The 25555-nt window shown below is 36.2% G+C and overlaps 1 protein-coding gene across 3 annotated transcripts in view; it reads left to right on the top strand.

The window, feature by feature from the left end:
* The first annotated feature begins 2465 nt into the window (after nt 1–2465).
* Nucleotides 2466–25555, top strand: part of LOC120418205 (protein cortex) — a 106166-nt gene continuing 83076 nt past the window's right edge. For 2 of the 3 annotated variants that reach the window (XM_039580512.2, XM_039580513.2), the window contains exon 1: nt 2470–2694. In XM_039580512.2, the coding sequence (XP_039436446.1) occupies nt 2641–2694 (54 nt within the window). In that variant the 5' untranslated portion in view covers nt 2470–2640. Of the gene's footprint in view, nt 2695–25555 lie in introns of all 3 variants that reach the window. The other variant, XM_039580514.2, reaches the window with a different exon arrangement.

Here is a 25555-nt window from a genome sequence, read left to right on the forward strand (position 1 = left end):
CCAGGCGGATTTGTGTCGAAAAAATCGATTTTTTTCGAATTTTTTTTCAGAAATGTTCATTTAATTTAGGGTAGCCTATTTTTCCCAGTAAAACCAATACATGCAGCTTGTAGGAAATTTAATGGCGAACATTTTTCCCTCTGAGAAAATGCAATTTCGACACTCCAGAGCCGAGATATTTGAGTTTTAGTGAGGAAAAAAGTGCCAATTTTCAAAATTTCTCAGAATTCAGAAGCAAGGCCTACTAATTACACGATGTAGCAAGCATATGTCTCAAAGGTCAGGGTATGCTTTTTATAGTAATTTTGGCCACTAAATCCGAATCTGAAATCAAATTTCATGTAAACAGTGATGTTTTGGAGCTACACCCTTTTGGAATGTTATTTGCGTGTTTAAGAGGCAGTTTTTGTAAATATTGCTCGGTTTGTTCTAGAGGTCGTATCGAGGTGCTCCGATTTCGATGAAACTTTCAGCGTTTGTTTGTCTATACATGAGATGAACTCATGCCAAATATGAGCCCTCTACGACAAAGGGAAGTGGGGTAAAACGGGCATTGAAGTTTGAGGTCCAAAAAACATAAAAAATCTTAAAATTGCTCGCATTTTAGTAAAACTCCATCAATTCCAACTCTCTTAGATGCATTCGAAAGGTCTATTGAAGCACTTCAAAATGAGCCATAGACATCCAGGATTGGTTTAACTTTTTCTCATAGCTTTGCAAATTACTGTTAAAATGGTTTTTTTTTAAACCTCAATATCTTTTTGCAACAGACTCCAACACCCATACTCTTTTAGTTCAAAAGTTTGGGAATTTCATGGACTATAAGCCTACGGTAATAACTTTTTGGCCAATCGCAGTTTATCTCATAGTTTTTCGATTTTTCTATAACAAACATTTCACAACGTTTGTTATTGTCCTGTAGGCATCCATAGCGGCACTTTTTAGTCTCACTTTTGTCATATTCGAAATCCTCGGAAAATTCAAACTTCAATGCCCGTTTTACCCCACTTCCCTTTGTCGTAGAGGGCTCATATTTGGCATGAGTTCATCTCATGTATAGACAAACAAACGCTGAAAGTTTCATCGAAATCGGAGCACCTCGATACGACCTCTAGAACAAACCGAGCAATATTTACAAAAACTGCCTCTTAAACACGCAAATAACATTCCAAAAGGGTGTAGCTCCAAAACATCACTGTTTACATGAAATTTGATTTCAGATTCGGATTTAGTGGCCAAAATTACTATAAAAAGCATACCCTGACCTTTGAGACATATGCTTGCTACATCGTGTAATTAGTAGGCCTTGCTTCTGAATTCTGAGAAATTTTGAAAATTGGCACTTTTTTCCTCACTAAAACTCAAATATCTCGGCTCTGGAGTGTCGAAATTGCATTTTCTCAGAGGGAAAAATGTTCGCCATTAAATTTCCTACAAGCTGCATGTTTTGGTTTTACTGGGAAAAATAGGCTACCCTAAATTAAATGAACATTTCTGAAAAAAAATTCGAAAAAAATCGATTTTTTCGACACAAATCCGCCTGGGAGAGTCCAAAAACTTAAATTTTGGTCCAATATTGATAGTGCATCTTAATCTATGGACAAAAACCTATCGTTTGAAGATAATACACACCTGATCGAAACAGTTTTTGTATTGATTCCAAGCGATTTTAGAAAATTTGTTCAAAAAAGTGACTTTTTTCAGTAAATCGACTAGGGGGTGCGAGAAAGTATTTTATTATTTTTTCTTGTCTAAGAAAACATTGTTCCTAACATCATAATCTATCATTTAAGAAGTGAGCACCTGAAATTCCTCGACATGACCTCAAAATGGGACAGGCTAATGTAGCGTAGATCGGCATCAGGCTGACATCTATCCATCTCGATCCATCAGCAGCGATCCGATTTCAGTCCAGTCCGGAGCTAGAGTGCGGTGTCCCATTTGGGCGAGCTTACCGTTGTAAAACGGATGGACAATTTGCATATAAATTGCAGTCTTTTGTTTCTGCTTTGGCTTCTGCTTCTGCTTCGTTATAAGTTTATCTAGTGGGATTATAAAGAGCAGGTTCAGACCAGGATAGATGCGGAATGTGGATAAGAGGCAGTATAATTTTATAACTTTATCTTGGGATTGAAATGATAGCTTGGCTAGAGAAATTACATATTGCAAAGATAGGATTAGTTTTTAACAAAGCATTTCTCTTTATTTCATTTCATATCTATTTTCTCTGAATATTATTGATGTCTTCCATTACCATTATTTCAAGTATTTGAAAACTGCAAAAAGTCAGATTTTGACATAAAAAAAAAACAAAGTTAATCTCAAGGTACAAATTATACTTTACCATAACTTCGTAGCCGGCCTACAGATTAACTTGTCACATCTTCTTTAATTTTTGTCTGCTTTTTTATAACCACCCTAGTGTTTTACTTTATCTATTGTTTTATCTTATTTGTTGTGACATTGACCACACTTCAGTCGTTGCTTTCAACTAGTTCAAGTGGTGTAAATGGGTTTCGTGTATTTTGTGTTGTTAAGTAATATTTTTATTGTGGTTTTAATAATTCAGTGTTGCGCACATGTTCACGAAACAGTGCCTTACCGTGTCGTGCTAAAGTGCATCCAATTAGTGAGTCCACGATGGAGTTCCGGGTCCGAAAGCGCGAAAACTGCCGCATCAACGAGGTGCACAAGGTTAGTGGTTCAGCAGTTAAACGTTGTGGCATGCAACATTTTGGGATTTCCAAGGGCATTACGAAGTGCAAAACGGAGAAAGTGTTCTCCGTCCGCCAGAACTTGGGAACGTTAATGTCACTCGAAAATCCCAACTCAGTGCATGGTGTCAAAGGTCTTGTTGATGATCTTACTGATAACCATTCTTGAAGCTGACGTTACCCCTGAGTTGGCTTGCTATCTGTTGTTCAATTTCCAAACAAGTTGGGACTTAGTAGGCCAGTAGCTAGTATCAAATGCAGGAAATCTTCTGGTCCACAAAATCCCACTTCGATTGAAAAATTACATAGCAAGCGGCGTCGGCGACTCCAGCGTAGACTCCTACGATCAAGTGTCAAAAGTTAGGGGACTGTTATTACCTCCAGGGGGCACTCCATCTGGCGTGGCTGATTCTGGACACTAATCAGCGGTTCCGAAATGGCCACACTGCGGTTGTTTGAAGTCGTTTACTAATGCCGAACTGCAATTTAAAGCTCCCTGAGGAAACATCCAGCTAAAAAGAAAAAAGAAGAAGTCGAAAACTTTGAACATTCATAACAATAATCGTCCCTCGGGGCTACAATAAATAGTAGAGAAAATCATTTGTATAAAATCTTCAAATTATTTTTCGTTCACCTTCCACGAGATATTGGCGGTGATTGCAAACGAAATATGATTGCCATAAATCACCGCGGAATTTATGCCCGCGCCGCAGCCGACTCTCGTCAGGGTTGCCGGCTCATGCTGTGAGTTGGCAACACTGCTGACAATTGGACGCGCGGCAACGGCGGCGGCAATCAAGGAGTCGGTGGTTTATGGTCGTTGTTTGCTGAGGTCGTTCAGGAAATGGTCGTAAAGTGGGAATTGCAAGGAGTTTGCGCATTATTACTAAATAAATCGTTAGTCACAGTATAAGGCATTAGGAGTGTGGACATATTTTTACGGAGGGCAATTTAGAGTGGTTGGAACTGCTGTTTGGATTGGTTGGTTGAAAGAGGTGATCTCGAGTTACGTGTCTACAAGGCTGTAAATTCGTGTTTAGATAACTTGGTGTAATGTGATTAGGTTGTAAAAGGGTAGCATAAAGCGGGTGATGTCAGCATTTGACGTGGTTTCTCCAAATGTTTCCATGGCGAAAAGTTTATTTGAAATTCATGAGCTGTGCTATGAGCCGAAAATCCCTAAAAGATCAACTTCGGGACAAACAAAATAATTTTGATTCCATTTGCTTTGTAAAAATCTTCTTTTCAAATCAGATATTATGTTAAAATTTATATATTTCCGTTTTAAAAATTTATTAAACATTAAAATAGAGCCCGCAATGTAAACAAATCAAACACGTTTTGTTTGGTTGACCATTCTGTACATTGTCCTGAAGTTTGGTTGAATTTGGTTGATGTGTCAAACGCGTTCTGATGTGAAATCCCTTTGGTCAGTTGTCACACTTACATCAATTTTTAGGGTGTGTTAAGATAGCCCTACATGATTGAAACTTCTGCCATATGACGAGTGAGAACAATGCATGAAGTTTTTTCGGTTTTAATTGAATATCTAAGGATTGAATTTGAATTGTAGGGATCTGTGAAGGTCAAAAGGTGAGACATTGTGAGCTGCACAAAATGACGTTCCTAACTCAATTTGGCTCAAAATTCACGTGCGACAAGTAAGCACAACAGTGACGATTTATTAACAAAAGTTTTCCTTCCATTCCCAAGTGCAACATTCTACAAACTACGGCCAATTTCGCTAATCAGCATCAGCACGGGCCAATTTGCCCGCGAGGTCCACTCATGTTATTGTTAATTGGAGAGGTTCGATTTTGTGTCTTTTTACCGTCACTTGAGCCGTTATGACCCTACAAGCCATTTTTTATTCGCCCCCTGTGTAACCGATCCTCGTATTACTTCAGGCTCACTGAGTAAGACATTAGAGACTGTTATGGCTGGGTTAAGGGAACGGTCGGGGGGGACTGTTTGTGCACCTCGGCACATCATAAAAGCATTAATTTTGCCTTATGGTTCGAGAGCCGCCGTGAAAAATGTTGCTTAATTTTGATGCTATTTATTTTATTGCGTCCTAAATGAACTTGTTTGGCCCGGCGTGGTTTGGCTAGGACTCTGGCCCTGGAGGGGTCTCAATTTTTCATCGCCCAGCTCATAAGAAACGTTTGAGGGGGGTTCCAAGTCCATTTAATGGTGTTTTGATTTCGCTGCCGCGCGCAATTGAACAATTTGCCAATACAATACACACGGGGCCGGTAATCGACTATTGAATCGTACCCGGAGGACACCGGTGGCGGCGGCGGCTTGGAGTGCGACTTTGAAAGGACTTGAAAACAAATGAGTGGGCTCCCTGAAGGTGCTAGTTTGTTGTGGGTTATTTCCCAACCCCATGATCGATGCCATTTGCGGACAAACTGGCAAATTACTAAAACATTGTTGCATCGAGGGAAGAATTGAAATGCAATTCGACTGTTTTGGCAACAAATAAAATCAGAAAGCAACATGAATAAAAACAAAACTTTACTTAACTGGTCCTAGGATAAATGGAGGTAAGTCAGCAACTTCACATCTATGTTATCAAGCATTTTCAAACTTTCTTTCACACTTTCTACTCCGAATGTTACATAATTACTCAATTAAATTTGAACGTCATTAAACAACCAAATTTAAAAGCAGTTTGATGAAAATTTACAGCAAAGCGTACGTAAAATCATTATTTTGAGAGTTTTAAAACCGCCTTGAGTCAAGGGTATTCAAAAACTAAAAAAAAAAAACATAAAAAAGTTTGCTAAACCATTTCCAAAAAAAACCTAGATGTCGACGTGAAAAGTTTATTAATACTGTTATTTGGAAGGGTGAATCCAAAAACCATTCTCTTTCATTGACCTGTGATTAAATACTGAAAGTTTTATTTGATTTGGATAAAACATTCTCCATCCAATTTGCGTCATTGGTTTCTCCAAACAAGTCGAAATATTCGAAAATCAGTATGTCTTGTTTTTTGTTCTTTTTTCAACAAAAGCTCGATGTAAGTGATTTCATATTTTGATAAAATTTAAAAGCCCAAGGGCTATTTTATTCCTATGTCCCTCGACTCTGGCCAAGGTTTGCATTAAGGGACAATTTAATTTTGGCCAAGTGATGATAAAAATGATTTTTTGAAAGAAAAAAATGTCCATGATTTTTGATTCCGCCACAATAAGGTCATTGCCAATATTTTTAAAAGTTTTTGTCGGAAAACACATTCCAATTTGTTTTCAGTTGATAAGACTTCTATTTTCATTAAAATTTGGATGTTTTTGGAAAAAAAATTTGCCCCCTGATTTTTTGGAGCTTTTTTGAACTTTTTTGAAAGAGGGGGGGGGGGGGGGGGCTTTCAAAAAAACGAACCAAAAAATCAGGGGCCAAATTTTTTTTCTTAAAAACATCCAAATTTAAATGAAAATAGAAGTCTTATTAACTGAAAACAAATTGAAATGTATTTTCCTGCGTTGAAAATCATATTTGGGTAATTCTCTACCAACTCACACGAAATCGGGAAAAGTTGCCCCGACCCCTCTTCGATTTGCGTGAAACTTTGTCCTAAGGGGTAACTTTTGTCCCTGATCACGAATTCGAGGTCCGTTTTTTGATATCTCGTGACGGAGGGGCGGTACGACCCCTTCCATTTTTGAACATGCGAAAAAAGAGGTGTTTTTCAATAATTTGCAGCCTGAAACGGTGATGAGATAGAAATTTGGTGTCAAAGGGACTTTTATGTAAAATTAGACGCCCGATTTGATGGCGTACTCAGAATTCCGAAAAAACGTATTTTTCATCGAAAAAAACACTAAAAAAGTTTTAAAAATTCTCCCATTTTCCGTTACTCGACTGTAAAAAATTTTGGAACATGTCATTTTATGGGAAATTTAATGTACTTTTCGAATCTACATTGTCCCAGAAGGGTCATTTTTTCATTTAGAACAAAAATTTTTATTTTAAAATTTCATGTTTTTTCTAACTTTGCAGGGTTGTTTTTTAGAGTGTAACAATGTTGTACAAAGTTGTAGAGCAGACAATTACAAAAATTTTGATATATAGACATAAGGGGTTTGCTTATAAACATCACAAGTTATCGCGATTTTACGAAAAAAAGTTTTGAAAAAGTTACTTTTTGCGTTTCTCTTTGTTTCGTCGTCCGTGTCTGTCGCGGGTGACCATGAACGGCCATGATCGATGACGACCAACTTTTTTAAAACTTTTTTTCGAAAAATCGTGATAACTTGTGATGTTTAAAGCAAACCCCTTATGTATATATATCAAAAATTTTGTAATTGTCTGCTCTACAACTTTGTAGAACATTGTTACACTCTAAAAAATAACCCTGCAAAGTTAGAAAAAACACGAAATTTTAAAATGAAAAATTTTGTTCTAAATGAAAAAATGACCCTTCTGGGACAATGTAGATTCGAAAAGTACATTAAATTTCCCATAAAATGACATGTTCCAAAATTTTTTACAGTCGAGTAACGGAAAATGGGAGAATTTTTAAAACTTTTTCAGTGTTTTTTTCGATGAAAAATACGTTTTTTCGGAATTCTGAGTACGCCATCAAATCGGGCGTCTAATTTTACATAAAAGTCCCTTTGACACCAAATTTCTATCTCATCACCGTTTCAGGCTGCAAATTATTGAAAAACACCTCTTTTTTCGCATGTTCAAAAATGGAAGGGGTCGTACCGCCCCTCCGTCACGAGATATCAAAAAACGGACCTCGGATTCGTGATCAGGGACAAAAGTTACCCCTTAGGACAAAGTTTCACGCAAATCGAAGAGGGGTCGGGGCAACTGCTGTGTGAGTTGGCGGAGAATTACCCATTTAGCATGTCTAGGATCGACCAAAAATATTGTGTTTTTTTTTGCGAAATACCGTTGCACAGTAAGCCAAAAGGTTTTTTTTTTTGGCTGAAAAATAAAGTTCGTCAATATATAGATATTTTGAAAACTAATGATTGCAATACAACTAGGCAGGTGTAAAATGCATTTTAAAACTCTTTTTCATTAAAATGTGAGTACCATGGCTTGTTATTTTATTTCTATTTTCTCCCCCCCCCCCCCCCCTTGACCTTGGCGAGGGACGTAAACTTCAAAAAATATTTGCAACGGCCTTACTCGATTTTGGTTAACTTAACCCCTTTTGATGAAACCAAAAGTGGCAACTTTTAAGCTATAGAGCATGCATTTTTGAAAAAAATAGATTTTTCATTGTTATATTTTTGGATGTTTTTGGGTGTCAAATTTAATTTTCAATCGGTATATATTTTTTGTGAAATTTAGATTAAGTACACTTTTTTTGCAGAAAATGTCTATTTGCAATTATAAAAATAGTGCTGTGTTCATATCTGAGAAAATGTTCACTTTTTTGACATTGTATATCCAACATTTGGTTGCTGAGGTATGGTTTAATAATGAATGAAAAAAAGGAAGAATCATGTATTCTGTAAACATTCCGGTAGCTCTATTGTGTCGAATTTTTAAATATCTAAATGTTCCCAATACCGTAAATTTTTTTTTCAGATTTTGGAAACAATACTATGTTTTCGGGATTGAAAACATTTGCAACGAAATCGAATAAAATTGTTCAAATAGCTAAAGGATCAATGTTCAGCTTGTGGAGGTTTTGAAAAAGTACCATATTTTGGGCATGCTAGTCTGCATATTTTTAAGTGCTACCCAATCTGCTCATTTTCTAATCGTCGATAATTTGGAAACTTTTGATTGAATTTTTAGTATAAAAAAAAACCTTTGTGAAAGTTCTTTATCCCTGAAAAAACATTTTTACCGTTTATTTCTTACAAACTAACAAAATATCAGTGGTTTTTTAAATACAAATTGCTAAAATAATAAAAAATATAAAATAAAATGAATTTTCAGCAAAAACATATAAAAACTATTCATCGTTTTAAGGGGTTTCCAACTTCAAAATGACTCACCACTTTTGAAACCTTCTTGAATTAAATATTTCAACTCCAAATAATAAAAAAAACATCTCTTTTTCACAATAGAACATCAACAATGCTAGTGACCACAGTCCATGTCGTTGATGGCATATTCCTTCGGTCAGCTCATAAATTGAATCAATTTTAACGAACTCAATTCTTCACCCTTTGAAGCCGCGCGCCACCAGCATCTAATAATGCCCCCATTGAAAACATTTCACTTTGACAGCCCGCGCCGTGTGCCACACTGCTGTTGGCAACACTTCTGCGGTCAATTCCCTAAGGTTTCAAGCAAAAAAGAAAAAAAATGTGCCACACAACACAAACACCATCCATTTTCCGCACATTCTGCACTAGTTTATGATATTATTAAGACGTTTCAATAGAGTTCACTCTCCAGGACCAAGGGGAATTCCTGCCGCGCGAATGAATATCTTCCGCGCGGGAAGGTTGCATTTTTCCGCACATCATTATGTCGCATTGTCTGTGGTGTTAAGGCTTAGGCTTTAATGTTACCACAGGGGGATCATTTGCACTGTAAGCAATTATTGGAAACTACTAAAAGTTTATTTTTTATTTTTTTATTAAATAAGTATAAATAAATTGAGAAAAATTTCAAAAATCAAAACAAAATTTCCAAATTTTCGTCTGTGCACTTTAAACAAAATCACAGCCGGTAATGACACATTCTCCCGAGTCAGCGGCATTCTCCACGGGGGGATGATTCGTGCCCGGAGTCTGGCCCCCGGGTGGGTCATCGCCGCCATTGTGGTATGTTGGGGGCAATGTTGCACAGTCTCGCACAGACCGTGAGGCTGGGCTGGCTGGCTGGCTGCTGTGAAAATAATAATCAATAAATTACGGAACGTTTCAATTTATAAGAACACATACGATAAAATTAATGTGACATCTCCGAAGGGGGCTTTCGCGTGCTCGCCGTAGTATGGGCTGTAGATTTCAAAGGGCTGATGGGGTACCAATTTGAGGGACGGTTTTAGCACAAAAATAATATTTATTAAACGTAAAAAAAATCAAATGGCGAAGGTGCTAAAACTGGAATTGCCACCTTATAAAAAAAATATCATCGTAAATTGATCATCACACTTTTTAAACAAATCAGCCAGTTTTCGTAAAAAAAAAACAAATTTATAACTAACATTTGAAAAGTAAAAAAAAAGGCCCTAAATATTTATTATATTTTTTAAACAATCCAAATGTTTTTTTTTAGAATAAAATAAATGTCTAATAAGTTTTATGTTAATATTATAATTGGACCATTAGTTGCTGAGACATTGGCATCAAAATATGGTTGCCTGTTATGTTAAGAAAAAGAAAACTTATTTTTTCCTGTTTTTTATCTTTTATCCGCTAAATTTCAGTAACCAGAGTTCCAGTTTTCAATGTTTAGACAAATTTATAGAAAATTTTCTGAAACGTTCTAAAATCATAAGTCAGCGGCAAAATTTTTTTTGACGAGCTTCCGTGGCCGTGAGGTTACGGGTTTCGCCTTGTAAGCGGAAGGTGATGGGTTCGATTCCTGTCTGGCTCGGCATAGTCAGGTCCCTTCAAAGAGTAAATCTGCTCACTGGGAATACTGACCGGTAGGGGATGGGTTTCGACTAACGGCGTGCTGGACTTCCAATCCAGAGGTCGGGAGTTCGATTCTCGTACCGGGATGATGAAGTTTAAAATCGCAAAAAAAAAACATTTTTGCAATTCCGTCGTGAAACTACCCACTTTTCCTGTCATTCTTGAACGACGAAATAGTCTACTTTTTTATACCAAAAATAACAGAATCGAATAGCAACACTTTTCAAAATAAATGCTGAAAAGTTCTACTTTTCAGCACTCAAATGGGTGCTGAAAAGTTGAACTTTTCAGCACTTGTTTTGAAAAGTAACACTTTTCAACATTTTTTTTTATTCAAACGACTTATTGACAAAATACATGAAAATTTGACTTTAAATTTCACTCGGTGTTTGTTTTTTGGAATTGGAAAAAAAATGTATGGGTAATTCTCCGCCAACTCACACAGCAGTTGCTCCGACCCCTCTTCGATTTGCGTGAAACTTTGTCCTATGGGGTAACTTTTGTCCACGAATCACGAATCCGAGGTCCGTTTTTTGATACATCGTGACGGAGGGGCGGAACGACTCCTTCCATTTTTGAACATGCGAAAAAAGAGGTGTTTTTCAATAATTTGCAGCCTGAAACGGTGATGAGATAGAAATTTGATGTCAAAGGGACTTTTATGTAAAATTAGACGCCCGATTTGATGGCGTACTCAGAATTCCGAAAAAAACGTATTTTTCATCGAAAATTATTGAAAAACACCTCTTTTTTCGCATGTTCAAAAATGGAAGGGGTCGTACCGCCCCTCCGTCACGAGATATCAAAAAACGGACCTCGGATTCGTGATCAGGGACAAAAGTTACCCCTTAGGACAAAGTTTCACGCAAATCGAAGAGGGGTCGGGGCAACTTTTCCCGATTTCGTGTGAGTTGGTAGAGAATTACCCGTATGGAACTCGTTGCAAAACATGATTTTTTCAGCACTCTTCGTATTTATCCAACTCGGTGAACCTCGTTGGATAAATGTACGACTCGTGCTGAAAAAATCCTATTTTTGCAACTTGTTGCATAAACTACTATTTTCCGTGAGCCGTTTTCTCTGAAAAGTCTTCATCAATTCCTACAACTTTTCCCGAGCTACCAAATCGATCATGAAATTGCTCAAAAATATACAGATTTTCGTAACAACATTGTATGTAGCCTTGTATGAGCAAATTAATGACACAAAATTGCTTTTTTGGTCATAGGGATTTGATCCAAATAAAAAAAAATCACGGAAAATCATAGAAAATAAAAAAAATCACATTTTTGAATGTATTCAAATAAGTTTACTATTGATTATTAATTTGTTTTAATGAAAATTTTTATTTTCTGTTATATATTATGTTTTGCCCATGATTTTACAGAGTCATATTTGAAGGGTGATAGACTCTTATTAATATTTATATTGGCCTTAACAATACTTCATATTTTTAATATTAAATCACCTTTTTATGTGAGCTGTTTTTATAAATGTTTTTCTTCTTTAACACCTAATTTCCTTAACATGCAAAAAAGTTGGAATTGTTTTTATTTTCTTGGTGTATGTTTTTCATTATTCTGCTTGTTTATATTATTTTTTTGATATTTAAAAATCATTCAAAAATATTCTAACTAAATTCAACAAATAATAAACAATCATAGTTAAAGCAAGAAAAATAAACACTGCACACATATTTTAACTTCAAATACAGAGGATGTTTGTCAAAAACATCCTCAAATTCTTAAAAATTTAACTTCTAAAAAGCATCTGCCAAGCTAGATAAAACACGTCATCCTTCACACCAACTTTGTTTCGCTGAAATTCGATAAATTTTATTTCTGCAAAAGTGATGATTACTGAGAAGCATAAAGTATTTCAAAGCTATCTATTTTGCTGAAATGAAAATCCATAATTTGGCGTTTTGATTGTTTTTTTTTAGTTTTTTGAAGAATTTGGTTGAGAAAATAACTTTTGGTGAATTATTATATTTGGGAATCGATTGGGCTTCAAAGGGTAAAGGAAAAAGAAATCTTTTGAGCAAATGTAGAACATTTGTTTTTAAAAATCATTTTGCATTCAGTAGAAAACATCACAAATATCATTACTTTTCAATTCAATTGTGGAATCAGCAATCTATTCGGAGTTATGAAACTATTTTGAACATGATATTTAAAGAAAATCTAAGACAAAATCCTGTAAATTGATTCTTAACCCTCTACTGCCCAATTTTTTTTCGAAATTTTTAATTTTCCCCGTGTTTAGGAGGTTATTTTGAGCAACTTTTGTTTCACAAAAAACTTTTCTTCTCTTGTTTTATGTTTTTCTTGTTTCATTTCTAGTATTTTAATTTGCATTTATCTTATTTGGTTTATGTTTTTTTTGATAGTATTTGGTTTATTTTACCACCTTATATAATTACATTTTGCCTATCTAATTTTTTCACGGTTTTACAGTTACCTTTTCAATTTTTGCTTGTTTTTCACATTTCCTGCTATAAATTGTAAAAATGCCTAGAGACATAGTCTGGGACACTACAAAATTACTGCATACTTTTTTTTACTGGAAATATAGGAATGTTTGTTAAAAACACAATCAAAATAAACCCCTAAAAAAAGGGCATTTTTAAAAATATTGGCATAGGCACATAAAAAAATTAAACTTCTTCCCTAAAATTTTCATAAATTTCTAAAGTTCTTCTTTCCAATGCTTTTTAAAGATCATAAATTGGCCGAAAAATGGATTTTTAAGGTGAAAGCCCGGCTAGAGACGGGGTTAGGCTGTAGAAGGGTTATATAAAAAGAATATTGTAGTTACATACAACTTTGATAGACATGTTTTCAAAATTATGCAGACACTTGTATGGGAAAACTTTTTGATTCAAAGAAGTTTTTTTGGACATAGGAATTGTATGGACAAATTTTGATTTGTACAATAAAAGCACAAATAATGATTAATTCGCATATTGTACGTAGTTTAAACATTAGAAAATATAAAAATTTATGGAGTTTCAGAGGTATTTTAATTTTTAAGTGGATTTTGGTTGTCTGGATATGCATTTCCATTTTCACCTTATTTTTTGCTCCATCCTGATTTTAATCTGCATCAAGGCCTGCAATAAGTAAATGAGATAATCCGTAAGAATATATATAAAAACAAACATTTAATAATAAAAAAAACATGTGTCGCCGGATGATATTAAAATAAGAACTATAGTTGAGAACAAAAAAAAGTATGAACATTAAACTTATTTCAATAAAAGTCACGATTTAAAATACCCAAATTCCAGCTCCACCACTTTCGCTTACATTCCTGTTTCAACCTCCCTTCAACAACCGTATCTAAACCGTAAGATCTAGATTACGTTACAAAAATCATATTTACTCACATTCGTTCCGGCTCTCACCACAAGCAATACTTGCGGTCTGCACTATCTCACCAGCACACTTCCAATATCGAGCAGTGTAAATCGATTAGCCGCAACAAATTTTGCTTGACCCTTTTTTCGCAAACACACGCGAAAACCAAAGTGTTCAATTAACCCTACGTGCCCCACACAATCTTCGAACATACGGACGACCAAGCTGATCCAGATCATGGCTGGTCCTCTCCGGCCGGGGTTTCAAGAAAGGTGTTTGCTAAAACCCAGTGGCCACCCCGTCCTAAAACAATGGCCCATCAATGTAAAGTGTTGAAGAATGTTGACTCGAGTCGACACCATCAACTTCCCCCTACCCTCTCCCCGTATGTTATGCTTGTTAAATCTCCGGTCGACGGTGTAACAGCACTCGTTCATTAGAGGGACCTCCACCTCCGCCAGGTTATGCTACGCGAGGCTGAACCTCATCCTTGGCGGGTTAGGCTATGTTCGAGTAGTGCGTTACACCCTTTTATTTTCGCGAACAACAACACTATAAAGCTGTTGGGGAAAATGTGGTGGTTTTAACAGCACTAGTCGTTGAGACCGCGAAAACCACGCGAAGATAAATTGCCTCAGCTCTTCGAAACTAATTGGGGATCGTGAACTACCATCAACAATTTTATTTACCGACCGTGTGGTGGTGGTGGCGTACATGAACTCATGTTTAAGCTAAGAAAATTTTTAAGGTACACTCAATGGAGTAGAAGTGTGCGAGTTGATTTTGTTTACAAATGAAAAATGACTTCTCTGGGTTATTGCTGATTCAAAACGTACACAAAAAATTTCCATTAAATGACATGTCTCTCGATTTTTGACAGACAGATCATTTCAAAAATATTTTTTTTAAGAAATTAAATAAAATCAATCATTTTATTTTACATCAAAGTCCCTTTAACATAAAATGTCATTTATATCATTTAGAAACGTTACTTACAAAAAAATCCATAAAAATGGAAGGGGTCGTCGTCGTACCATCTATCTGAAAATGACCTCGGATTCGTGATCAAGGATCAAAATTACTTCTTGAAGCAAAGTTTCAACTATTCCGATTCCGTATGAGTTGGCGGAGAATGACCCAAATCAACTTTCGATTTTAGACCAAAATGTCCATTACGTTTGGATGAGATTAAATCGATTTTTTTTTTAAATAAGGTTCCATAAAATTGCTATAGCTCGACTCGAGACCATCATTCTCTCGGACTAGCGCTGCCAGTTTTGGGTGTAGTGCCAAATGCTATCTAGAAATTTATCAACTGAGTGTATCTGCACTTTTGGCGTTTCGCTTGTCCGTCCAGCGACCTCTCCGGTCCGGAGAGGGGTCCGCCCTTTCAAGTTTGACCGACACGTCTATTAGACGGACTCCAATAAATCACTACGGGGCTCCATTTAAAGTGAGAAAATATGTTTTAACGGAGTCTGCTCGCCTCCTAGGAGATGTTTGGTTAGGATTAGACGGTTTTTGCTGCAGCAGCTGTGAAGTTCTGTGGGTGTGGATCATATCGATGCCACTGAATGGTATAAGAAACTACGCGGAGAGCATGGTCTTCAAGCAGGCTTGCCGGGAAGAAACATCACCCATTACGTATTACATCTAAATATTTACATTTTCCCGCTGGTCGCTTGAAGGTTGTGTAGAAGGTGGTCAAGATGTTGCTAGGAAATTGGCTGACTTGGCAACATCTATTTCAGCGATTTGAGGTTTAGACGCACCTATGAATACTTGTATCATTATTTTTTTTATTTAATCAAAATCTATACTTCGAAATGTAAATAATATCGATTATTGGGTACAAAAAAAATTTTTTTGTTGAAAGAGCCTTCAAAAAAAAAAAAAAAATGTGAGACAATGTTTAACAAACTGAGACATTCCAACGCTCTTCACCATCTCTCTTCTGCTACAAGATCAGCATCTACGGGTCTAGTTAAAAAGTGTGTGAAGAGCATAACATTGCACACGTCGGCAGCGTACGCCTTGTGCATCGTTAATTATGAGCGTGAGCGTAATTCCCCAGGGATGGATGCAGAACATAGAAATCCAATAAACACAAAATATGGCCATGTTCGCGCGCCACGGCCTTTGGCTGATGGTGGTGATGATGATGGTACCATTGAGCTTTTCGCGAAGAATTGCTACGTATTCGGTGATCTAAGAAGTAATTTGAGCCGTGCAAGAGATAGTTGATAGGAGAGATGGGTGGAAAAGTGGCAACACTAAGGGAAAATTAATATAAAATCAACTAAATCAAATAAATGTAATAAATATGTTTTAACCTCCAACCAACTACAGGCTTTTCATGAACTACATTTTCATAGAATTGATCGGAATTGACAAATTCAAAAAGATTTTTATTTCAGTTTTTAATAATATCTAAAATAAAAATGAGGGAAAGACGGCCAATATTTTTTTCACGAACTAAGAGAAAAAATCATGAAGACCTAATATTTGTTTTAGTAACTGCTAATATTTATACATCAATGTGAATTCTTCTAGTAATATGCTCTGAAATGGACTTAAAACAGTAAATATACCTAACACTTTTAGAATATGATGAATATTACGTTAAGCTAGTAATTAAAGGCAACTTTTGCTCATTTATCTAATTTTTGCCTTCCTCACCTCAATGAGGAAAGGCTATAAAATCACTCGAAAAATGAACTTCTTTATTCGAGAATCAAATTCTGCACAAATGTCTGTGCGTGTGTATGTCTGTAAGTCCGTGCACTGTACCGATTTGGACCGTTTTGGTCTCATTGGATCTGTCTTGGGGTCCCGCAAGGCCCTAGTTAATATTATGAAGTTTAGAAAAGTAATTCAAAAGTCATGCTTAAAAAACGATTTTGACTTAAGGCCGGAAGATTGTAAAAAAAGTGATTTTTGTAAGCAAATTAAAAATACCTTTCTAAGGAGTCCAAAACATTGAAGATTTGACAACCCTAACAAAAGTTATGAGCACTTAACTGCCCATAATTGAAAATTCGGCTATTGTGCCAAATCAAGTATTCCGAGAAAAACGCGTTTTAGTGTTTGTCACAAAATCTCCGTCAAGGCAATTTCCCATAAGAGTGGCATATTAGCCGTTTGGTTTTTCGCATCGGCAGCCAAGTCTAAACACTATTTCAGTGAAATTCAAGTTCCAGAAGATGCGTTGGAACATCCTCTACCACCTGGTGCTAATATCTCGTTTTTGCCAAAAGTGGATATTAGCCGTTTTTTCAATGGTGGGCAGATAAGTGTTCCTTACACACACAGCTAAAAAAGTAGTAATCCAGCTGCGTGTAAAAGGCCTGGGTGTAAAATAAAGATTGCATTATTTTATGCAATTTTATGTGATTTTAAACCCTGAAATATGTAGCCCATCAGTACGGGAAACCTACTTGACCGAAATGTCAAGCTCGTATATGCGTTTATCCTTTCCTTTCTTCATCGGTCTGATGGCCGAGCGGGCTAAGGCGCCAGTCCTTACAGTTGGTGCTAGGTTTGAATCCCGTCGGTCGCATTTTTTTTGTGTTTGCAAAAATTGTACATGCAGTGTGTAATATTTAGTGATGTGCATGCTTTTTCATGCGATTTTACTACGAATTTTTTGCTGTGCACTATTTTGAAACCGAATCTCAGATATTTTGATAAAATTAAGTGTTATTTATACATGTTTGTGAGGCTGTGTAGTGTATTCACTTTATGAATGTGAGGAAGGCACTAACCACCTAAGGGTGGATTTAGTAACGTTTTTTTTAAAGTGGCTCAAAGTGACTTATTTGATATGCAAGTTACAATACTATTAGGTATTAGGGAAATTTTTATCAATTAAGGCTGGTACAATTTTTTTCGAAAAACTTCAAAATTTCAAAGGAGTTTTAACTGCAATCAGTTGAAATCAATTTAAAATGCGTTCCCCTGCGTTTAGAATCCATTTTAGCATGTTTGGGTTGATTAAAAATGATTTGAATTTTGAAAATTGTCGATGTTTATTATCACAAAATGTTTTTTTTTTTTCGCTAAAATATTCGTTTTCGTCAAATCTTACAACTTTTGAAAATTAACGATTGCAAAACAACTGAACTAGTGTAAAATGCATTTTAAAATACTTTTCCATGCAATTGTTTAAACTGTGGCTTGTTATTTCAATATTTTTATTTTTTTTTTATTTTAAGCCCCCCTCCCCCTCCCTCGACCATGGCAGAGCCGAGGGACAATAACTTTGATTTTTTTTTTGCATCGGCCTAAGTTGTATAACAAGAGAATAGGCGTCATATCCCCACCTTTCGTATATTTTTTATAGGCTTTTTCATGATAAAAAAAAACAAATATTATGCTAATATTTTTCCTATTATCAGCCTATTTTGCTTTCTTAATATTTTCAACTCACTTAGCACACTTTACGGATAGAAATACTGTAAGTAGGGGAACTATACCCTTTTTAAGCCTATTTCTATTATCGGCCTATCAGCACTTTGATCATGAATTACAGCTTTAAATCCGGAAATTTTATGTGGAATGTTTCCGAAATCGTCAAATAAATCTGAATTAAAAAGTTAAAATAATGGTATTTCTTGTACTTTTTCTTGTGTATGTGATTGTTCGTAGAAATTTCGTATGATATTTTGAAATACAGTCCAGACTCGATTATCCGAAGGCTTTGGAAACATTTCACTTCGGATAATCGAATCACGAAAAAAATGTTTATGTTTTTTTTTGACTGTCGAGCTGAGCTACCCTAAAGCGATTAAGAATTTTGAAATCTAAAATGGTGGCAAAAATGGTGGTGATTAAATATTGAAAAAAGGTAATTTATAAGTAAACAGGCAATCAAAATCAGAAATTTGACTAAAATGGGTTTGCAAAATAAAAATAACCCCAAAAAAAGTTTTTTTGTTCTTTATTCGATTATCCGATATCTCATACAAACTTAAATTGCATAGTTACACTTACATTGTTTTGAGAATAATTTAATTTTTTCTTCATAATATGATTATCATGATTTTTTTTGTTGAAAGTGGGAAACATAAGCAATAGTAACAACGTTAAGAATGTAATGAAAAATGTCAAATATATGTCATATCGAATTGTGTGAAAGAAAAGTATAGAACAACATTTTTTTTGAATAATGTAGCTTAAAAATGGCTATAACTTAAAAACGTTGCACTTTATTGAAATTTTACAGAAGTATTTTTCGATTCAGAATTAAATTCTACGTTTAAAAATGATTTTTTTTTATTTTTTGTTGTGTGCATTTTCGGTACATTCAAAAAAACACTATTTTTTCAAAAAATTAAAAATTGGCCAGAAATAAAAACGTTCGTCCTACCTTATAGCTTCAAAATGCCAATTTTTGTCTACTACATGAAAAAAAATCCGATGGTTAAATCGCATGCAAAAGCATGTACATCACCTTCGTCAAAAGAGACACGTAAAATTTTTGTAAACACAAAAAAAAGTTGCAACCGATTGGATTCAAACCCAGCACCTATAGTAAAGACTGTCTTCAGCCCGCTCAGCCATCAGAGCATTGAAGAATGAAAAGGATGAACGCATATATGAGCTTGACATTTCGGTCAAGTAGGTTTCATTTACATATTTCAGAGTGTGACATTACATAGAATTTCAATAAATAATTCAAAATTTATTTTACACCCAGGCCTTTTACACGGAGCTAGATTGCTACTTTTTTTTGCTGTGTAAAACATATCAAATAAGAATGAAAAAGTCGAGGGTGTTGAGTTTGTCAAATTAGAGTTTTTGTAAATAATTTAAAATCTGTTTTTCCGAAATTGTAGAGAACTGCACTCTGTGATACTTCTTAAACCATTTAAGAAAATATATTTTATTTAGTATAGCGTTTTATCATTTCAATGGATTTGAAATGAAAAATCTAATAAATATAAATAAATAAAAATCCCATAAATAAACAAGAAAAATTATATGCAAAGGCCCAATATATAATTTTTTTTTGGTTGTAATATTTTTATTATTTGTTTTAAAATGCTCACTATGAAAAATTTCTCCTCCTCTTCTTTTACCTCATTTCAAGTTAAAAATACAAATAAAATCAAACATTGAGTTTCAGAAGTATTGTAGCAGTTAACTAGCTACTATCTTTTTCTTGTGGTATCGCGTTAAAAAGATGAAGATGAAAAAAAGAAGCGCACTAAATTGTCAGAAAATTTGTTAAATTTTGCATTAAAATGGCAAGCTCATTATCCCACTCAGTTACCTTACTTCCTGTTGACCTCCGTGACTGTACCGATTCGAAACCCCTCGGAAAAAAAACTTTGCGCGGCACAGCTTCTGCATGCTTTTCCGCCCTTTCTTCTATGCTAACCACCCCGGCTCGTAAATTTATGTTCGAATTGAAAATCAATTTTAAATTTACTACTGTTTTGTGCTCCAGCGCTCGCAGCTTTCGGCGCGTGTTTTCCTTGCAGCTTTGAACGTGTTTACGCGCGCTCACGATTCGCCAGGGGCCGTCCTTTGAATGTGTCACGATCAGCTGTAAAGTGCCTCGGGAGGTGGCGTCGCATCATACATTCGTACGGTGTTAACACGATTCAATGCGGCTGTAAATTATAACATCTTACATGCCAATTGCCGGTGCTGAAAATGGCCGTGGCCCCTCTCCGCGTTGCTGGCCCGTCTTCTGGAAGTACACACATTCGTGTGACCTGGTGCGAAAATCAGCTGCTGGTCGTGGTTGCTAGCAGGGTTGGGGTTGGAATTTGAAGCTTGTTGAGAGTACATTTCAGCTTGAAATTGAGAAATTTTAATTGGTTTTCATACTAGACTAACAACTATGATACGACATTTCATTAAATAGTTTTCAATTTCAAATTTTATTTTTCATTAAAAATTAAGTGAAAAATTTAGTTGTTTCCTTTTTAGGATTTTTTTTTGTGAAATATCACAATTTTTTCCGAAATCTCAGACAATTGCTAGAAATGCTTTTGATCAATATGAAATGGTCCTATACAACACTAAAGTTTGATCGCACATAAAACTTACACGATCCCAGTTTTTACACCGCAACTGAAATGTGTCAACCATGTGACATAATTGCGGGTGAACCCCACCGTTCATATCAGTTCATCATCTCGATCTCGCATGTCGGCCGACGAACACACTTTCCAAAAACGGGTTCAATTCACTTTTTCACGCATTCACCACACCGTCGCAACCAACCTGAACCTTAAGGCAGCAGCTCCAAATACGATGCTGTAGCGATGCATAAACGATGTCCCCAGAGCATCCCCCATTAAACGGTCCATTATTGGCAGGCCTTCCCGCCTAACGAAGTCGCGCGCGCCAAGATCTTGATAAGCGCGGGAGAGCGAAATTCCCTCGAGGGGTGCACTGCGGTCTTCGGTTGCGAGGACATTTCTGCACCACAACCGTTGGCAGATATTTAGAGGCCGTATTAAGTTATTGTTCAATTGGCCGGGGACCGTGGGTATTGAAATTCTAGAGTTCCGTTGGCCAGATCGGTTGTTGTTTCGAGATGGTCTCGTGCGTTGGAATGCGTTCACGCCTTTGGCACTTCTTGGCTTGGCGAGGGATATTTATGGGTGCAATTGCACGCAATTAAATTTATCACACCAACGATGGAGGCTCTCCACCGTGAAAGGTATTCGAAAATAGGCTCTACCAAACGATATTTATGAGGAGTATCACGATGTTGACCTCTCATTTTGTTGACTGCAGCTGTTACATGGTGTCCTTTTTGTAGAAAACAGTAAAAAATGGGACCGGAAATCCATTTCCCGTTTCGTGAGAGTTGCTCAAAGTCTTACATTTTGGGTTCTACTTTTTTTTATTATCAAACAAATTTAGCTTGAAAATTCATTTCAAATACAAATATTTTACTGGTAAACATCCCGGGCAGGTGGGAATAACAAAATGGAGGTCATATCAATAACAAGTCCTGTTAAAATATCTAATTTTGTTATCAGAACGTCATGATCATCGGTAATAAGAAGAAAAAGTTAATAACATCCCTGAGAAGAAAAAAATAATAACATTCTCAACATTTAGTCTAAGCATTGTTATTGAACAGATCTTATGTGAGAGTAAGACAATAACAACTCAAATTATGTAATATGGATACTCCAACATTTAAAAAACATTCATCAGTCATCAGCCGGGACCGTGGTGTAGGGGTAAGCGTGATTGCCTCTCACCCAGTCGGCCTGGGTTCGATCCCAGACGGTCCCGGTGGCAATTTTCGAGACGAGATTTGTCTGATCACGCCTTCCGTCGGAAGGGAAGTAAATGTTGGTCCCGGACTAACCCAAAAAAGGTTAGGTCGTTAGCTCAGTCCAGATGTAGGAGTCGTCTCCCTGGGTCCTGCCTCGGTGGAGTCGCTGGTAGGCAGTTGGACTAACAATCCAAAGGTCGTCAGTTCGAATCCCGGGGTGGATGGAAGCTAAGGTGTAAAAAGAGCTCTGCAATTGCCTCAACAATCAAGCCTTCGAACACCTAGTTTCGAGTAGGAATCTCGCAATCGAGAACGCCAAGGCAATGCTATAGAGCGAATAATTTGATTTGATTTGATTTCAGTCATAACCTAATTTGTTATTGTTTTTATCGAGCAATTCTAGCTCAAATCTGGTTTTTTCTGGTACTTTTGTACCCGACCCTCTCCGATTCCAATGAAACTTTGTAGACATGTTATCCTAGGCCTAAATAAGCAATTTTTGTGTACATGGAGCCAATAGTACTCGAAAAAAACATTTGAGAAGGGTGTAAGGTATTTAAATATTTTTGTATTTTGTAATTTAAAAATAACTGTATCTCGAAACCGTTTTGTGGTATCAAAAAGTGGTCAAAGACAAACTTGTAGGAAATTGGACGGGCTTTCTGAAAAAAAAAATGCACTGAAACAAATATACACCTCACATCTATGAGTCTTTTGGTTATATTTTGGGCTATTCCCTCAAAAGTTTTGAACGAAAAAAAATCGTGACATCACCATTAAGTTTTAGACTCAAAAGTAAAAAAATCTCATAGATGTGGCGTGTATTTTTGTTTCAGTGTATTTTGCCTTCCTCACTGAGGTAAGGCTATAATCCTGCTCTAAAAATGAACTTTTTATTAAAAGCTCGAAGACCCACCTTCATATATACACATCGACTCAGAATCGAAAACTGAACAAATGTCTGTGTGTGTGTATGTGTGTGTGTGTGTATGTATGTATGTGTTCAAAAATCTTGCCAAGTTTTCTCAGCACTGGCTGAACCGATTTTGATCGAACCAGTTGCATTCGACTTGGTTTAGGGTCCCATACATCGCTATAGAATTGTTTGAAGTTTCGATAAGTAGTTCAAAAGTTATGTATAAAAATGTGTTTTCAAATATATCCGGATCTCAATTATATGCACGTAAACGATGTCCGGATCCATCATCCAACCCATCGTTGGATAGGTAATCAAAATACCTTTCCAACAAGTCCACAACATCGAAGATCTGGTAACCCTGTCTCGAGTTATGACCACTTAAATGATATTTATGTACTTTTTTGAAGCCAGATCTCACTTAAATGCATGTAAACGATGTCCGCATCCATCATCCGACCCATCGTTGGTTAGGTAATCAAGAGACCTTTCCAACGAGTTCACAACACCGAAGATCTGGCAACCCTGTCTCGAGTTATGACCACTTAAGTGGTATTTATGTACTTTTTTGAAGCCGGATCTCACATAAATGCATGTAAACGATGTCCGGATCCATCATCCGACCTACCGTTGATTAGTTTATCAATAGACCTTTCCAACGAGTCCACATAATTGAAGATCTGGCAACCCTGTCTCGAGTTATGACCACTTAAGTGATATTTATGTACTTTTTTGAAGCCGGATCTCACTTAAATGCATGTAAACGATGTCCGGATCCATCATCCGACCTACCGTTGATTAGTTTATCAATAGACCTTTCCAACGAGTCCAAAACATCGAAGATCTGACAACCCTGTCTCAAGCTATGACCACTTAAGTGATATTTATGTACTTTTTTGAAGCCGGATCTCACTTAAATGTATGTAAACGATGTCCGGAACCATCATCCGACCCATCGTTGGTTAGGTAATCAAATGATCTTTTCAACGAGTCCACATAATTGAAAATCTGGCAACCCTGTCTCGAGTTATGACCACTTAAGTGATATTAATGTACTTTTTTGAAGCCGGATCTTACTTAAATATATGTGAACGATGTCCGGATCCATCATCCGACCCATCGTTGGTTAGGTAATCAAGAGACCTTTCCAACGAGTCCACAACACCGAAGATCTGGCAACCCTGTCTCGAGTTATGACCACTTAAGTGGTATTTATGTACTTTTTTGAAGCCGGATCTCACTTAAATCCATGTAAACGATGTCCGGATCCATCATCCGACCCATCATTGGTTGGGTAATCGAGAGACCTTTCCAACGAGTCCACATAATTGAAGATCTGGCAACCCTGTCTCGAGTTATGACCACTTAAGTGATATTTATGTACTTTTTTGAAGCCGGATCTCACATAAATGCATGTAAACGATGTCCGGATCCATCATCCGACCTACCGTTGATTAGTTTATCAATAGACCTTTCCAACGAGTCCAAAACATCGAAGATCTGGCAACCCTGTCTCAAGTTATGACTACTTAAGTGATATTTATGTACTTTTTTGAAGCCGGATCTCACTTAAATGTATGTAAACGATGTCCGGAACCATCATCCGACCCATCGTTGGTTAGGTAATCAAAAGACCTTTTCAACGAGTCCACATAATTGAAAATCTGGCAACCCTGTCTCGAGTTATGACCACTTAAGTGATATTTATGTACTTTTTTGAAGCCGGATCTCACTTAAATGCATGTAAACGATGCCCGGATCCATCATCCGACCCATCGTTGGTTAGATAATCGAGAGACCTTTCCAAAGAGTCCACAACATCGTAGATGTGGCTACCCTGCCTCGAGTTATGACCACTTAAGTGATATTTAGGTACTTTTTTGAAGCCGGATCTCATTTAAATGTATGAAAACGATGTCCGGAACCATCATTCGACCCATGGTTAGTCAATCAAGAGACCTTTCCAACGAGTCCATATAATTGAAAATCTGGCAACCTTGTCTCGAGTTATGGCAACTTAAGTTATATCTTTGTACTTATTTTCTGGACCTAAAAAAATAGCTGAAATATTTGTCCAAACCACTCATATTACCCATTGTTGGTAAAAAGTGAGGAAGGCATCAACCACATAGGTGGATTAAGTTAGTTTTTTTTTTTCAGAAAGCCCTCCAATTTCCTTTTTTCTCTTTTTTGGAAAGTGAAAAATTTGAAAGTTGATTTTTCAAATTATTGATATACCCCCCTAAGGTAATCAACAATTTGTTCAAAAAATTTCAAAGTGCCCATAACCCAATCTATTATTCATTTTTATTTTGCTAAATATGGCCAGAACTATGAGGAAATTTTGTCTAGTTTTGTTTTGGACATTATTTTGATCATGATGCGTGGTATTTGTACCAAACCTTGATTTAAAATTGAAAAAAATTAAATTTGATTCTTGTAATAATCTTGGAATAATCCTTCAATTATTGGTATATCAATAATCAACAGAATCCAACAGTATGATCGAAAATGTTGTGCATAATGAAATATTTTAATACTTTTTATCGCTAGAACATTAAAAAATTTTGGTTATTTTGTTCACTTGGATATTATGCTAAATTTTGTTTTTTTTTTTTCAAATATTGAACAAAATTTGTGAGCCATCAGCCAATGCGTGGGAAGTGGGAAAAATCGAGGCAAAAAACGGACTTTATTGATGCCGGTCAATTAGAACTTTCAACCACAACTTTTCTTATGTGAAAAAAACC

This window comes from Culex pipiens, chromosome 2 (assembly GCF_016801865.2).
Source record: "Culex pipiens pallens isolate TS chromosome 2, TS_CPP_V2, whole genome shotgun sequence".
NCBI classification, from domain to species: domain Eukaryota; kingdom Metazoa; phylum Arthropoda; class Insecta; order Diptera; family Culicidae; genus Culex; species Culex pipiens.